This window comes from Mus caroli, chromosome 14 (assembly GCF_900094665.2).
Source record: "Mus caroli chromosome 14, CAROLI_EIJ_v1.1, whole genome shotgun sequence".
In the NCBI taxonomy this organism is placed as follows: Eukaryota; Metazoa; Chordata; class Mammalia; order Rodentia; family Muridae; genus Mus; species Mus caroli.
In genome coordinates this window covers 24378107-24393523 of record NC_034583.1, presented here as the reverse complement: position 1 = coordinate 24393523, position 15417 = coordinate 24378107, and the positions used below count along the sequence as shown (strand labels likewise).

Sequence of the window (15417 nt, the reverse complement as noted above, 5' to 3'; positions counted from 1 at the left end):
AAAAAAAAAAAAAAAAAAAACTTCACACAAACAATGCAGTGTTTACAGTGAAATGTGAATTACAATGAAGAAAATGACAGCCATATTTTTATTTTTGGATACTTTAAAAATGTTTGTTTTTATTTTATGTGTATGAGGGCCTGAATGTAAGTCTGTGTACCATGTGCAATAAGTGCCAGCAGAGGCCAGAAGAGGGCAGCAGATCCTCTTGAACTGGAGTTAAAGATAGCTGCTAGCCTCCAAGTGCAGTGCTAGGAATTGAACCTGGATCCTCCTAAAGAGCAGCCAGTGTTCTTAACCACCAAGCTCTCTTTCTCCGGGTCCAACAGGTACACATACATACACACATCAATAGTTATTTCTTTTAAATTTTAGATTGTGTCACTACACCACTGACTGGGTTGTTTCTGTAACATGCTCCATCATCCAAGCTAATCCGAGATAATAATCTCTAATGGCGTGGGGAACAAATCAGTATATCTCCTGAGGCTTGGGGACCAGAGACCCCAAGGCTAAGCTACTAAGCTCAACATCAGCAGTACTATTGTGGAGAGTACTTGAGGTCTAGGAAGAGCCCAGGTTGCCATGTCAACAAGGTCAGTCTGCCCAGACGTTCTAACTGACCAGAAGTTCCTTGTGATCAGCCTGCGTTTCCGGGATGGGTTCCGTACCTCCTGGAAGTCCCAGTGCTGCTGATGGATAGCGGGGCCTTCCTCTGTGCAGTTCTGCAGAATCACCCGCCCTCCTCTGACATCGAAGCACAGGCGCTGTGGGCTGCTGAAGAGAATCTCCTTCCTGCCGGTGTGCTCTAGGTTCTGGGCAGAGGGGGTGGCAGTTAGCAGAGCCAAAAGGGTACCCTATCCAGAGCCAAGGGGAGACAAAGGAACACACAGAAGAGCCGAGTTCTAGAGACCATTTTCAGATTTTACAGGGGCGGCAGCAAGACTCTTCCTGGGTTCTCAGGAGCCAAGAAAGACCTCCTGGCCATTCTCAGGATTCTGTTTCCACCTTCTGGCAGGCTCCGGCGTTCTATTTCCTGTTTGCACATAAGGCTGTTTTAAAAGGCTGTCAGTGCCGGTGTGCACTGCTGAAAGGCCAGGGGAGGGATCTGTCCCAGACTCAGGCTGATTTCCTTCTAGAGACATCTTACCTGGCCCTGGCCAATTTCCCTGCTGTTTGTGGTGTCTGTGGACTCTTGATCATGGGTCCCACTGCCCTCAGGGTTTTATAGAACTGGAGTGTGTGGGCCTTTACAGAGGGGCTTGAACTTTGAGGGACCCATGTTGACCAATTGGATGACATGTTTTGACAACCCTATCTTCTGTTTGTTCCTGCCAGATGCAGTCTGGAAAATTCTGCTAATCAAGGCCAAAGTCCATCATTGATGGGATAGCCTGCTGAGGCTCTGTGTGTAATAGAAGACTCTCTTCATTAGCAGGGTTTCTCCTTCTCTGACCTTGCCTAGGGAATTCAAACCCTTCTCTCTCCTCCCCCAGCAACCCCCCCCCCCACTCAGGTAGCCTCAGATTACAGGATCAGCTTCCTAACCCCTTCAGCTAGCACCTGAGATTCCTGAAATGCTCCCCCCCCCACCCCTCCACCCCCCGCTAATGAGGCATTTCGGTACCCTAAGCCTTCAGCCAATGACTTTTGCCCATCCTGGATGTTTCTACCTCTCCATCCCCCAAGTTATATAAGCCTTGAATCACCCCATGTAAGGCTGATCTGACTCCCTGTAGTTGGCTATAGGTTCTCATGGGGCTTCCGAACCCCTCGACCCCTCTGCTCCTATCGTCTCTGTGAACCCTGTTGGCTGATAATTCCTCGTGCAGGGAGAGCCACACAGTCTGGAACTTCTTTTTATGTTAACTGTGTGAGTGAGACAGGACTGGCATCATGCTGCTGCAGTCACTTTGAGCCCTACGCTCGGAAAGGTTGGTTTCATGCTCTGATTCAATCTGTTTAGTATATACATCGCTGCCACTGCTTCGGAATTCTTAACTGTTAAATTAGAGGCATCACGTCTTCTATTTGCATTAGGCCCTGTTAATTTGCAAATTAAATATAGCGGTCTGCCTTGCTTGAAAATTCCAAACACTGCACAGTCAGCATAAATTTGGACCCTAAACACATCTCAGAAGCAAGCTGGTGGGAAAAGGGAGAGTAATTTTCTTCCCACTCAAAATCCCATCTGTAGTGGCAGATAAGTTTCCTGTTGTTTCCTTGTGGTCACAGGGCCGGGGAGGCGCGGGGGAGGCATGGGGAGGCGCGGGGGCGGAGGGAGGTATTAGTGCAGCTTTGCAAGGGCAGACTTCCCTGTGACAGTGAAAGCTGGGTGATGCGAAGATCATCACCGAGCTGAAGCCACTTCTCCCTGCCTGCAGCCACACTCCTGAACTCCTGAGGTTGGTGGCCACTGATCCCTGTCACCTCTCAGGGAAGCCCAGCTCACACAAATGGCAAATTTGCAGTTGCCATTTGAGTATTCGTTCTTGGATATTTCCTTTCTTTCTTGTAAACTCGACCTGTGCATGGAAAGGGGGGCATTTCAAATCCTTTTTACCTGGCAGATATTTAGTTGTCTTCCCCCAGGCCAGGGAGGAAGGGTGGTCAGTTCTGTTATTTTCCAATCTTGCCTGCCCAGATCGCACAGCTAGCCAGTGGGAACTTGATTCGAACCTGGCTCTAGACGGCAGTAAAGCTTGGACAGTTGTCAGCCTACCATGTGACTTCCTCGAGTGGCTCTTATGTCTTCATCTCTTGTGTCTGGTGTTACTGTTTGAATATGAAGTATCCCCCCGCCCCCCATGGGCCTCTGCTTCATATGCTCAGTTCCCCAGCTCATGGCCCTGCTTTGAAGGCTGTGGAGCCTTAGGAGGTGGGGCCTGACTGGTGGAAGCTGATCTCTAGAGGCAAGCCTGCTGAGGTCATATGCACCCCTGGCTCAGCCTTGCTTTATCTGCTGCTTACTCTGTACCATGTGAGCAAGCTACCAAATACCACATACTTCCGTCACCAGAGACAAGCCACTCCCACTGCCACCCTCACTGCCATGCCTTTCCCACATGTTTCAAAAGGAACTGAAATCCTCTGGAGACAGTGAACTTAAAAACAAACAAACAAACAAACAAACAAACACCCTCCTTTCCTCCCATGCATTTAGATCAGAGATATGCAAAAAAACGTACTAATGTGTCTGGTATGAATGACCATGGGTATTTTAGGGAAAATGGTAAAGTACAAAGATGTAAGAAACCAAGTGGATCCTGAGCAAACTCCTCCTCTGTGTACCCTCTGGGCCTTGAGCCTGGGGCCTAGCACTTTAGGCTCGAACTGGAAGGCTGGGACCAGCTTCTCATAGAGATGTCCTAGGCTTGTACTGCAGGCTGGGCCCCAGACTTCCCACTGAGACGTTTCCTCCTTCACCCCAGGCTCTCCAACTCTCACTCAACTGTTGTTTGCTCTCATTAGGCAGCTTTGGAGTATGACAGCTCAGTTCAAAGAACCCCCACCACAGACTGAATCAGATCTGGGGACGGGCTACACTGAAGGTTGTGAAATGAAGTGGACCTCTCAGCCAGGACGGGCAGCTTTCTGTAACCTTGGACAGTTATTCCTATGATGAGAAATTAAAGTGCAGAAGACACACTGTAAGGAGCACATTATTCTTCCAAGCGGCCAGAGGGTCCACGCGAATCCAGGTTCTCCCCTGGCTTTTTTAATTCTTTTCTATCCCTACTCTTGCACCTTTCCTCAGTGCTGGAGATCTGAGGTGAGCATCTAGGATGATGGTTCTACGACACAGCTTCCTCATGCGGCAGGTGCAAGGACTGGATACGTAGCCCCTTCATTCCCTCTGACTGAGATGCTCCATTCTTTGATGCTGGTCCAGTCTAAGGTGAGGATGCTGTGGGCAGACCTGTGACAAGTCATCACAGTGGGGGCCACGGGACATGGAACCACAGAGAGGAGCTACTTGGAAGGGAATTGGAGGGTATCCTAGGAAACAGCATCGCATTTTAAGTTGGGATGCCGTTCATCCTAAGAAGTATCATCACCCACCTGTTGCTGCCGGTTGTTACTGCAAGGAGCCAGTGTCATGGGGCAGCCCAGGATGTCACCTTCTGCTTGGCAGTCTGCACAGAGGCCAAATCCAGTGTTGTGGAGCTGAAAATGGACATCCACATAGATGTGAATCTGACCTCCACTGTGAGGATGCCTTGAAACAGGTTCTGATTCCCTGTCTTCTCTAGACCTTATCCCAGCATGCATGGTTCAGTCACCGAGAGATGAGTCAAGTCCAAGACACTTATCTTAAGACAGAAGCCTCCAGAAGGAGTCAGGCCATGGATTTAGCACAGACTATAGGGAAACATGGCTGCCTTCCTCAGGCTGGCGGGGAGGCAGGGAGGGGGAATCCAAAGGCCTCTGAGACCCTACTGAGCCTATATGTGGTTGCCCAGTATAGAGGGTGAGTGATCTTGTCTTGGCAAGTGACCTCCCATGTCCCGGGCCAGGCCTTGCCTTTCCAGAGAACCTGGGCCTGTGATCAGATGGGTACAGCTCAGGGTAGACATTGGCCAGAAACCAGTGGAATGTCCGGCATCCCAGCCTCCTTTGCAGCTTCAGGCGCTCTGTACAGTCTGGCTTTGCAACCTGCAGATAAAGAAGGGCATGGGAATGGAGTCAGAAAAGCTTGTTCCACCCCAAGCTCACACAGTAGGGGAGGGAGAGACATAGATGTGAAGGAGCAGAAGGAGTGGGGCAGAGCCACCGCACATCTCAGGACTGCAAACAGGAGGAAGGGTCCTATGCTAAGGGAGAGTTGGGAATCTTCTCTAGAAAGAGGCGTGGCACCACCAAAATTGGAGGCAGCACTGCCTCTTCTCACAGACCCCCAAATCTTCAGCCTACAAAGACCACAGTATCTATTCCCTAAGGTGTTTTCTCTGGAGTGTGGAGAAAGGATGCACTCTATCTGGGTTGTACCACCGGCCTAATGAAGACAAGAGCTGGCCCAGAGGCAGTGGAGACGAAGTCTGATGGGAAGTTTCAGAGTAGGGGGACAGGGAGAGGCAAGTTGACTTCTTTTCTTCCCTTAATCTCAGTTTTTTCCATTGATGAACCACTCATTTAGGCTACACTGGCCCCTACCATTGGCGTTCTCCTTTATAACACAACTGTAGGAAGATGAACACCAGCCCTCAACGCTAGTTTGATGCTTTTGGCTGCTTGGTAAGATATGAAAAAACCCATCTAGAAGCTTAGAATAAATTTCCTGGGACTGAGGCTTTAGGAAGAAGTGTGTGTGTGTGTGTGTGTGTGTGTGTGTGTATGTATGTACGTGTGTGTGTGTGTGGTGATAGCCACGCCAGGGCTCCACGTTAGTGGCCTCTGGTTTTCAGCAAGACACAGAGGGGCCCAGTAGGCTGTAAATACTTTACATGCTGTGTTGGGCTGACTCCATCCAACATGCTGTGTTCTAAATGACTCTGTCTAATGGAAGGTTGGCTCAGGTACATCAGAAGCCTGAATATATTTAATTTTTTTTTCATGGGTCCTTTATAAATGAAATCTGCATTGACATTAAACAAGGGTCATGTGAAAGCAAAGAGAAAATACTAAATTGACACCCATTACATAAGAGGAAAGAAGAAAAAAGATTCTCTAGCCTAAAGGCTAGAGAAGGTCTCTCTCTCTCTCTCTCTCTCTCTCTCTCTCTCTCTCTCTCTCTCTCTCTCTCTCTCTCTCGGAGACAGGGTTTCTCTGTGTAGCCCTGGCTGACCAGGCTGGCCTCGAACTCAGAAATCTGCCTGCCTCTGCCTCCCGAGTTCTGGGATTAAAGGCATGTGCCACCACGCCTGGCAACTCTAAACTCGTTAGCTCAGCCCTTGCCGCTTCAGGATCTTCCTCCCACCCCTCCTGTGGTGTCTGAGTGATCCCAGGCAGCCATAGCTGGAGCATACTTCTGGGGTGTGTCTAGATTTAGGATTAAGTAGAGTCCTGGTGAGAACTGCCCTTTTACCTACAATGCTCCTCTACAAATCCAAGCCAGAAGCTACAGTAGTGGGGTCCCTCCTGTGTGAAAAAGGAGCTGGTCTACTCTGGGTGTTACTTGGACTCACTCAAGGGGGCGCAGAGGGAACTCAAGCTACCTCAACCTTGGGGTCTGTGTTGAAATTTTAAGTCATCTCCCATTAAAGAGACCACAGATACAAGTTCAAGGAGTTCTGAGAATTGTCTGGAGGCTGCTGTAGGGAAGAGGGTACATTTGGATAAAAAGGGAACAAAATCCTAAGGACTTCAAGAAAAGGTACTGAGTACTGGTTACTGGGTACTAGGGCTCTTTCATGGCTCAACCTTGTCTGACTTTCCCTGCATGCAGTGGTATGGGTATGTCTCTCTGAGGACCCTGCCTTCATCTGTGCTATCTAGCAATGGGCTGGTGAGAGACTGGTGAGAGCCGTTTCCTTACTACGCCAGTCCTTTGGGCCCCCACTTGCAGTGTGTCAAGTGTCATGGCAGCCTGTGACTCACAGCAGAGCATGTGTAAGTCACTCCACAGGAACTGACCAACTCACAGAGCACACTGAGGGGCACTTAATTACGTGGTTAAAACTTCAACCTTCTGTGGCTTTTTTGAGTTTCATAACTTATTTTTATACTCAGATCTGTTTTTTGTCTTGGATATTCCCTAATCCCTGAGTACCACTCAGGATGAAAGTCCTAAGAGTCATGGCTCATCCCTTATCAGGCTCTGTGGTGAAAGACAGCATCCAGGACATAGCATCCTATAACAGTCTGGGAATTCCAGGCAGAGGTCAACGGTGATGCCCAGGGAGGTTCTGGCAGGGACATAGGACAGTCACAACAGAGAGAAGGGTCGTTCCAGAGGGCCAGCTCAGGGAAGCTCAAGCCAAGAATAAAGGAGCGGGTCCTTCATGGCAGACTTTAAGCTGGTGGCCTTATGTTGGCCAAAGGCCGCTACTAGTCCCTTCTTACCTTGCTCAGGGTGAAGGCCTCTGGGATGTGCCTGTAGAAGGTTTCCTTGAAGGATGATAGCCAGGTCTCAGCAATGATGATCTTGTTCTTCAAGGCAACCTCGGGGTCAGGCCCAGAGCTGGCATCTTGGCTTCGGTAGATGTGTCCCACTCGAGAGCAGGGAAGGATTTCAACAGAGCCACCGCAGAGCCAGGCCTGTCACAGAAGGAGAAAGTGAGTATCTCTCCCTCCCACCTCCCTGCCTGTGAGCCACTGGCAGAACACCTGCTAGTCATAAGCCAGAGTGACTATTTCAATGCTCAGAGTGCACTTTCCAGATCAGAGAGTTTGGGCAGCAAGGCGGGAGGGACAGCAGAGGGCAGTTGTCCTAGACTGGAACTGAGGGGCAATGGCTGACAGCTATGCAGCTTCCTGAACACCACTCGGAAACACCTACAGAGTCAGTCTGCAAAGCAGTTCAGGGGTCAGCACCCCCACCTTCCAGCGAATGCTTTCTCAGGAAGATATGCCTGCAGTGGCTAGGAAATTTCTAAAAACCAGTGCTGTCTCCTGCTGAGAAGACACAAGAGGTAAAAGCGCACCCCCTTCTTCACTCACTCCAGAAGCTTCTCCCAGCGCCCCACTGCCCGTTGGACAGGAAGCCTTTATTCTATAGTTGGTGACTGAAATTACAGTGGAGAAGTGCTGGGCCAAGCCTTGGTTCAAGAACTAAAAAGCACACCAGGCATGGGGTTCTCAAAGCCTGTGCCCCAAGATACCTCGGAGAACTCCAAGGGCACTGCAGACATCTGTCATTTGTTAGAGAAGCAGCAGACTTAGTCATTATGCAGACTGCAAGCCTGATGTAATTCACATGCCCACATTAGATCGGATGTTCTAGAATGGACGCCTTTGCTGGGTTGGGCTTTGGACAGTTGGTGTGACTGAACAGCAAGCACAATGCTGTAATCAGTGTGGCACAGACAGTGAAGGTGGTGGCTGTCCAGCACGGTTCCCAGGACAGAGGGCCCATCAGGCCCATCATGGTTCCCAGGACAGAGGGCCCTTCAGGCCCATCATGGTTCCCAGGACAGAGGGCCCTTCAGGCCCACCATGGTTCCCAGGACAGAGGGCCCTTCAGGCCCATCATGGTTCCCAGAACAGAGGGCCCAGCAGGCATAGTGTGGTTCCCCAGGCATAGCGTGGTTCCCAGGATGGAGAGGCTGAGCTACACCCAACGGGCCCTCAGTCTTGGATGTAACCACTCATTGCCAAGAGTGGTTTCACATCTGACTGGTGGGTGCTGTAACTGATCCCCTTGACTGTCCTAATGCGGCACCTCTTTAGTATAGTTGCTCACATTGTGGTGACCCCCAACCATAAAATTATTTTTGTTGCTGTTTCACAACTGTCATTTTGCTACTGTTATTAATCTCATTGTGTGTGTTCTGAAGGTCTTAGGTGACCCCTGTGAATAGGTTGTAACCCGTCAGGTTGAAAACTGCTGCCCTAGATACTACGGGTGCCACGAGTAGAGAATGTACCAGAAGCTCTGAGTTCTCTGCAGTGAGAGGAAAGGCTGATAGCACACCCTCTCCAGATGAGGATGCTGATGGTCGAGTTTACAGAAGAGGCTGAGAGTAAAATCAAGGTAGGTCATAAGAGACATGGTCTGGAGGGAGGGTTGACATATCATGCTGCAATGACTATATATAATTTGCCCACAACTATCCCCAACACCTGTCCACAACAGCCTGCCTCTGAGCTACGTACATGGCTCCAGAGATACCACCCAGGGCCACCGTTGACATAGGGCCTACCTTGAAAGACATCTCGAGATTTTCACTATCCCCCAGTGACAGAAGGGGATCATATGCTCCGGTGTTTTGGAAGTAATGTCTGTCCACGGCCACCACCTCTCGGGGTACCACAGGGCTCCTGCACAGAGAAGCCAGATAGGAAACTGTAGTTCCACCCTGAGCACAGAAACAGGGCCCGGGTGGGGCTTCCTGGCGGCATGTCCAGTGATTTAGACAGATGGCTCTGGGCTTTGGTGAAGCTCAATACTTTGAATCACAAGACTGGAGCAGAGCAAAAATGTTTTAAATCCAAGTATCTTAAAAAGAGAACTGGGGGCTGGAGAGATGGCTCAGCGGTTAAGAGTGCTTGCTGCTCTTCCACAGGACCCAAGCTTAGTCTAGCACCCATGTCAGGTAGTCCATTAAAAACACTAATTCATTAAAAAAGATGTTGCCAATCAGAATTGAAACGATTACTTGATTGGGTTTCCACCTGAGCCATTTAGTTACTTGTGGGTTTTTGAATGAGACATATTACTTCTCTGAGTTCCTCACTCCTAAGTAGGATAAATAACCATTCACAAAACAACAACAACAACAAATAACAAACAAATCAACCAACAAACAAAAACCAAACAAACCAGTTTGCAGTTGAACTTCTTGAGGACTGAAATACAAAGTTGCACACGGTGCCAGACACAGTACATGCCATATTTTAAATACGACAAGGTCTTCTGAGGGCTTTGGACTTTGTGGGTATCAATCGTGGCTGAGGCTTTGTTCCAGCCACCCAGCCACTGAGGAAAGTAGGTGGTTTAAGGAGCTTGCTGCCTTGGATTGCATTATTGTGACATTGGGGGCTTAATCTGTATGTGCTCTGGGCACAGTGAAGTAGAGGCAGGCAGCCTGGCTGAGCCATTCCAGAGTTCATGACCTACAGAGTCTGTGAGCTTGGACAACAGCTGTTGTTTAGCACACTAAATTCGAAGTGGTTTGTTACCCAGCAGAAAATTTCTAAAACAAACAAACAAACAAACAAACCAACCTACTTAAATAAAACAATTGATCAGAAACCAAACCTAGGAATAACGACTGCCAAAGCTGGATCTATTTTGAGAATTATGATGTCATCGTTCAGCCAGCTAAGTCTTCCTTTTCACTGAGCAGAGTCCGGTGACCAGGGAATTTGCTGTTACCTGGGTCAAGATGAGCTCAGCTTCTTTCTACCACAATCTCAGCCTTGGCATCCGTGGAAGCTTCTGGAAGAGCTTGCCTGGACTCCATTGATACAACACTGGCAGCAGCGCTGTAGCTAGCTGATTGCTTTTTACACTATTCACAGCCTGACCGTCCAATGTGCCAGTTGTTAGGAAACTGTCCAAGTGTGAGCTCAGGGAAGGGAAGGCCTCACCTGACAGGGCTGATGGGGGATGGGAGGCCCTTCTGCTCCTGCTCCCCCAGGGGCTCCCATCGGAAATCCAGCTTCCAGTCCAGCGTCCCTCGATGCAGCTTGGATGCGGAGTACTGAAGCGTCTTCCCGTCAATCACGTCTATGACTGGAGACACCACTCGGCTCCTGGAAAGAACCGAGGATCAGACAATGATGCAGACCACTCACTAGCTGGGGACAGAAACAAGAGCTGTGTAATGTGTGGCCCCGAGCAGCAGCCACGGGCCACTCCAGCCTGTTGGCCTTGAAACTGTGCTTTGTCCCAGGTGAGAATCTCAATTTAGAATATTTAATATAAAAAAGGGGTGTAAAATACTTTAAATATTTTTTATATTGATTACGTACTGATATTATGTTTTGAATATACTGGATTTACTCAGATACATATCAGGACCAGGGAGCCAGGGCTGATAATGGACTCCAGATCCTTTGGCTAGGGTTTAGAGGAAGTTGTGGCTCTTCAAAGCAGCTGTCTGGCACTGTCCCCTCTATAGCCCCACTGCACGAGGGAATGAAGTTCCTGGAGGTGTCCTCCTTTGGAGACACTGAATGCTCATCTGATGACAGATTGTGTCCTAACACAGACTCGAGAGGCAGCAGTGCTCCTTTCTCTCTCAGAGAGCAGCTATCGGCCCTGGCACTAAGGCCAGAGAAGCTTAGCTTTCACTAAGCTGTGGTGTGGTGTGCGGTGTGAGCAGTGTCAGGCAGCTCAGAAGAGCTGGTAGGACCGAGTACTACACAAATTAGGAAAAGGGGGTCTTAGACGCGTCCAGTTCTCAGAGTGTCACAGTGTAGCGATTCCAGAGAGGATAACTCAGGTGGCTGAAAGACGGCTTTCTTTCAAGTTCTCAAATAGCTAGGCTAGGTGATGTAATATCCAAAATGAATTCAAGACCACCCAGTACCTTCCCCCTTTGAAAAAGGACTTTCCAAACTGTACTAGCAGGCCAAGTGCAGAGCCAGATAAGGCTGACTAAACAAATGCAAAAACATAGTTTTAGCGGTCAAAATGACTGAGCCAACAAGCTGCCAAAACAATATTAGCTGTTCTCAGAGAAATAACCATAACAAGATAGTAGCTCCCAGAGAAATCCCCCTGCCCTGCCTCACACTAAAAACCTCAAGGACAGACAAAATGAGAGTCACCCTATACAAACCAACCAATGTCTAAAAAGGTTATTGGCTATACCAATTAAAATAAGCCAAACTACCCTGGTGCATATATCCCGCCCTTACAAAGGTATAAAAAGTGTGTTCTTTCTTTGTTCTGGGTCTCTCCTCCGACCTGCGTGCTGAGGGGGGAGGGTTCCCCAACATGTTGAATAAGTAAAATCCTCATGCGTTTTGCAACAGTGGCGGTCTTTGTGGTCTTTGTGTGAGTGAGGGTCTTTTAACAAGCTACAACAGTGAGCTGGAGGAAAGAGTGGGCAAAGTCATGAGGAGGCCGTGGGAGGATAAACAGATGATCGAATCTCAGCAAGCAGTGGGCATGTGAAGAGAAGACCCCCAAAACATCAGAATCCCAAGAGCAGAGGCTCTGGGGACAGAGAAAGACAGATACAAAGGAGTTGGGACAGAAGCTACCAGAGGGGGTCCCACGGGTTTTACCCAAAGATTGAAGAGGCTTGGCTCTGCCCCTCTTTCAGCCTACGATGAGGACTGAGATGACATGAAGGGTGACAGCCATGTTTAACATGTCCCAGCACCAAGAAAGGGTGGGAGGGGCTGTTTCTCTTTGAACAGCTTCAGTGGTTCATAGGAAGAAATCTCACTCGGTACCAGACAGCCTGACCAGACAGACACCTGTCCTTCAAACTCTTTGCACATGGCTTCACCTCTTTGAGATTCAGTTTTCCTCTCCAAGAAACAGAAGCAGGAATGAAGTGCCCTGAGCCATTTCATGGAGGGGCGTCACTGAAGAGCAGAGCACAAGATAACATTAATTGGTTCCCAAATGTTTATTAATGTGAAGTCATGAGGCAGGGAGAGGTGATCTCCAAGGTGCCCCCAAGACACCCATCTATTACATCAGGGTGGGGACTAGACAGGGAATGGTCCAAAAACTTGTGGTCAGCAAGGGTCCACAATTTTGAGAGTGCTAGCACACATGGAACAGAATCAAAGATGGCCTCCTTGTAGGCTTGGTAAACTTCTCTTGTCCTCAGTTTGGTGCTAAACTTATCACACATCTCCTTTCCTTATTGGGAGGCAGGCCAAGAGCGGGTAGAGATGTACATCATGGAATTGGGTCTGTCCAAATGGGTCTGTCTCGGTTCATGATTTTTTTTTTTTCTTCTGTGTGATCATCCACAACTTCAAATGAGAGCAACCACAGGTTGTAGGAATTGGAACCATGGGGTCCAGTTCTTTTTTTTTGTTTTGTTTTGTTTTTTTTTGTTTTTTGTTTTTTGTTTTTCGAGACAGGGTTTCTCTGTGTAGCCCTGGCTGTCCTGGAACTCACTTTGTAGACCAGGCTGGCCTCGAACTCAGATATCCGCCTGCCTCTGCCTCCCGAGTGCTGGGATTAAAGGCATGCGCCACCACGCCCGGCATCCAGTTCTAATCTAACAGCTCCATCAGACTGGAAGCCTGCTTGAGGGGCAGGGATGGTGGGTGACTGAGGCCCCTCCCCACACTGCTAGGTAAGCTAGTTACCAAGATTAGGTTTCCTGGATAGGATATTCATACTGAGGGCATGATTGACAGGTCGGACTCAGGAGGCATTGGAGATGAGAAAGAGAGTGAGAGAAAAGAACCATATGGGCAAAGCAGTGCTGACTCAAGGGATGTGGTAAGGCCCTCTCAACTCTGCACTGCCAGGGCTTGGCCTAGTTAGCATGTCACACTGTGTGTAATGCAGAAGAGCAAAGGAGATGGGAATCTGATTCTTCTTCCTGGGCATGACCTGTGGTCTAGGCTAGTTTAGAAATGTCTTCCCCCATGATGTGTTACAATCTCAGCTGAATCTGTGTTGAAGTCAGAGGTAATGTCAGGTACCATGTGTGCAGCTCTTCCTAAGTAGCCCAATGGGCTTGGGTGCATTGGACATGACGGGAGCTGTTCTCAAGGCTGGAAAACCTCTAGCCTTCCTTCCAGTAGCCTCCCTTCCATACTTATTACAAGGCTCAAGCATCTGCAAGCTCCAAGGGATACACAGCAAATAGTGGAGATCAAAGTACTCAAATGGTGGGAGGATGCTCTGTTCTGTGAGGGACTACACCTATGGGTTATCCCTCCCAGGCCCATTCCTTCCTCTGCAGATCCCAGGTGGGACCAATTACCTGTCATCAGCTATTCTGCTGAGGAGGGGCTCCAGCCAACCAGGGTGGCACTCACAGTGGGCATCCATGAAGACCAGCACGTCCCCTGTGGCTCTGGTGGCCCCCAGCATCCGGGCTCCGATGGTGCCGAGCCTCCTATTGCTCCTGAGCAACTTCACAGCCTCCAGCCTGGCCACGTATTCACTGAGAGCAGACTTCAGCAGTTCTGGAATTGACAGGGCCCTATCAATGGGTGGGGTCCCAGATGCCACATGGAATAGTGCTGAGCATCACAGCGATCACTCTCTTAGAAGCCACATCGAGTGCTGGATTCTCAGCCCCCAGTGTTTTATTAAAGGGTGGTCATTTCTAAGGTTTGGGATGGCTTATAAGAACTATTAGCCACCAGGAGGGATAGAGTAGAAAACCAGAAGAGGAGAGACCTTGCAAATGGTCTCCAAATGAGAGTATACCCAAGAAAACCTGCTCTTACACCCCAGCCTCAGGCTCTTACCCAGAGAACCCAAACTAAGTGGACAATGGGGTTAAGGACCCTGGGGTCATAAAACCCTGTATCAGGCAGACCACTGAGGTGCCTGTTGCGCCAGAGGCCTCGCCCCAGTGGCAGGGTGAGAAGAGGAGGGAGATGAGAGACCTGGGCTACTTCTAGCTGTATGCTTTTGGAAGGAAGTGAAGGCTGTGGTTCAGGGGCTAGGCAAGGATCCAGATGCCCTCTGGTGGGAACTGAGGACCAGGGAGGAATCCTGTCTCACGTTTCTATTGTGATAAAACAACAACAGGAAGCAACCTGGGGAGGAAAGGGTTTATTTTGTTTTATAACTCTCAGGCCATAATCTGTCACTGAGGGAAGAAAGGGTGGGAATTCCTCGCAGGAACTGAGTCACCTCAGCAGCTGATAGGAAGGGACAACAGGTCGGCTGGGAGGCCTCTGCCCAAACCATGGCCGAGGAGTCTTTAGGTACCTACCCAGCCCACCTACTGCCTATCGGCCTCAACAAAATGCAGGCCAAATGTGCCTCATGCACTGGACACAGTGCCTCCGGCTGCTCTGACCCTCTGGAGGGGGGGTTGCGGGGGGGGGAGGCAGAGGGGGAACCTGGCAAATGCAATATGGGAGAAACTCAAAAAGCACTAAGAAAGGCTCCATCCCTCCTTGCCATCCTCCCTAGCCTCCCTACTTAGAGGTGCCGAGCAGATTCCCCTGCACAACTGAGATCTAGATCCTGAGGTGATTCAGAAGGCCCTGGGGATGGAGCCCAGGGCTTCACCCCCAACAGGAAAGAGCTCCACTCCTGAGCTATATCCCAGCCCTTTGTTTGCTTTCTTTTTGAGATTATAATTTAATTATAACATTTCTTCTCACCCTTTTCTTCCCCTAAATCTTCCCATGTACCCCTTCCATTCTCTTTCAAATTTTCAAATTAATGGCCTTGTTTTCACTAATTATTATTACATCCATCTATCTATCTATCAAATCCATCTATCTATCTATCTATCTATCTATCTATCTATCTATCTATCCATCCATCTATCTATCCATATCTATCTATCTATCTATCTATCTATCTATCTATCTATCTATCTATCTATCTATCATCTATCTATCCATCCATCTAATTTCTCTATCAAATCTATCTATCTATCTATCTATCTATCTATCTATCTATCTATCTATCTATCTATCTATCTATCAAATCTATCTATCTATCTATCTATCTATCTATCTATCTATCTATCTATCTATCTATCTGTCTATCTATCAAATTTATCTATCCATCCATCCATCCACCCATCCACCCATCCATCCACCCACCCATCCATCCACCCACCCACCCACCCATCCATCCATCCATCCATCTATCTATCCATCTCTATCTATCTATCTATCTATCTATCTATCTATCTA

The 15417-nt window shown here is 48.8% G+C and overlaps 1 protein-coding gene across 2 annotated transcripts in view; it reads right to left on the bottom strand.

Moving 5' to 3' along the window:
• The window catches only part of Galnt15 (polypeptide N-acetylgalactosaminyltransferase 15), a 36045-nt gene that overhangs the window by 5363 nt on the left and 15265 nt on the right, over window positions 1–15417 (bottom strand). Inside the window, exons 3-9 of one of the 2 annotated variants that reach the window (XM_021181905.2) lie at window positions 13512–13716; window positions 10192–10356; window positions 8802–8919; window positions 7003–7197; window positions 4525–4656; window positions 4063–4167; window positions 672–815 (exon numbers count right to left, since the gene is read on the bottom strand). In XM_021181905.2, the coding sequence (XP_021037564.1) occupies window positions 672–815; window positions 4063–4167; window positions 4525–4656; window positions 7003–7197; window positions 8802–8919; window positions 10192–10356; window positions 13512–13716 (1064 nt within the window). Of the gene's footprint in view, window positions 1–671; window positions 816–3066; window positions 3908–4062; window positions 4168–4524; window positions 4657–7002; window positions 7198–8801; window positions 8920–10191; window positions 10357–13511; window positions 13717–15417 lie in introns of those variants that run through there. The other variant, XM_029469136.1, reaches the window with a different exon arrangement.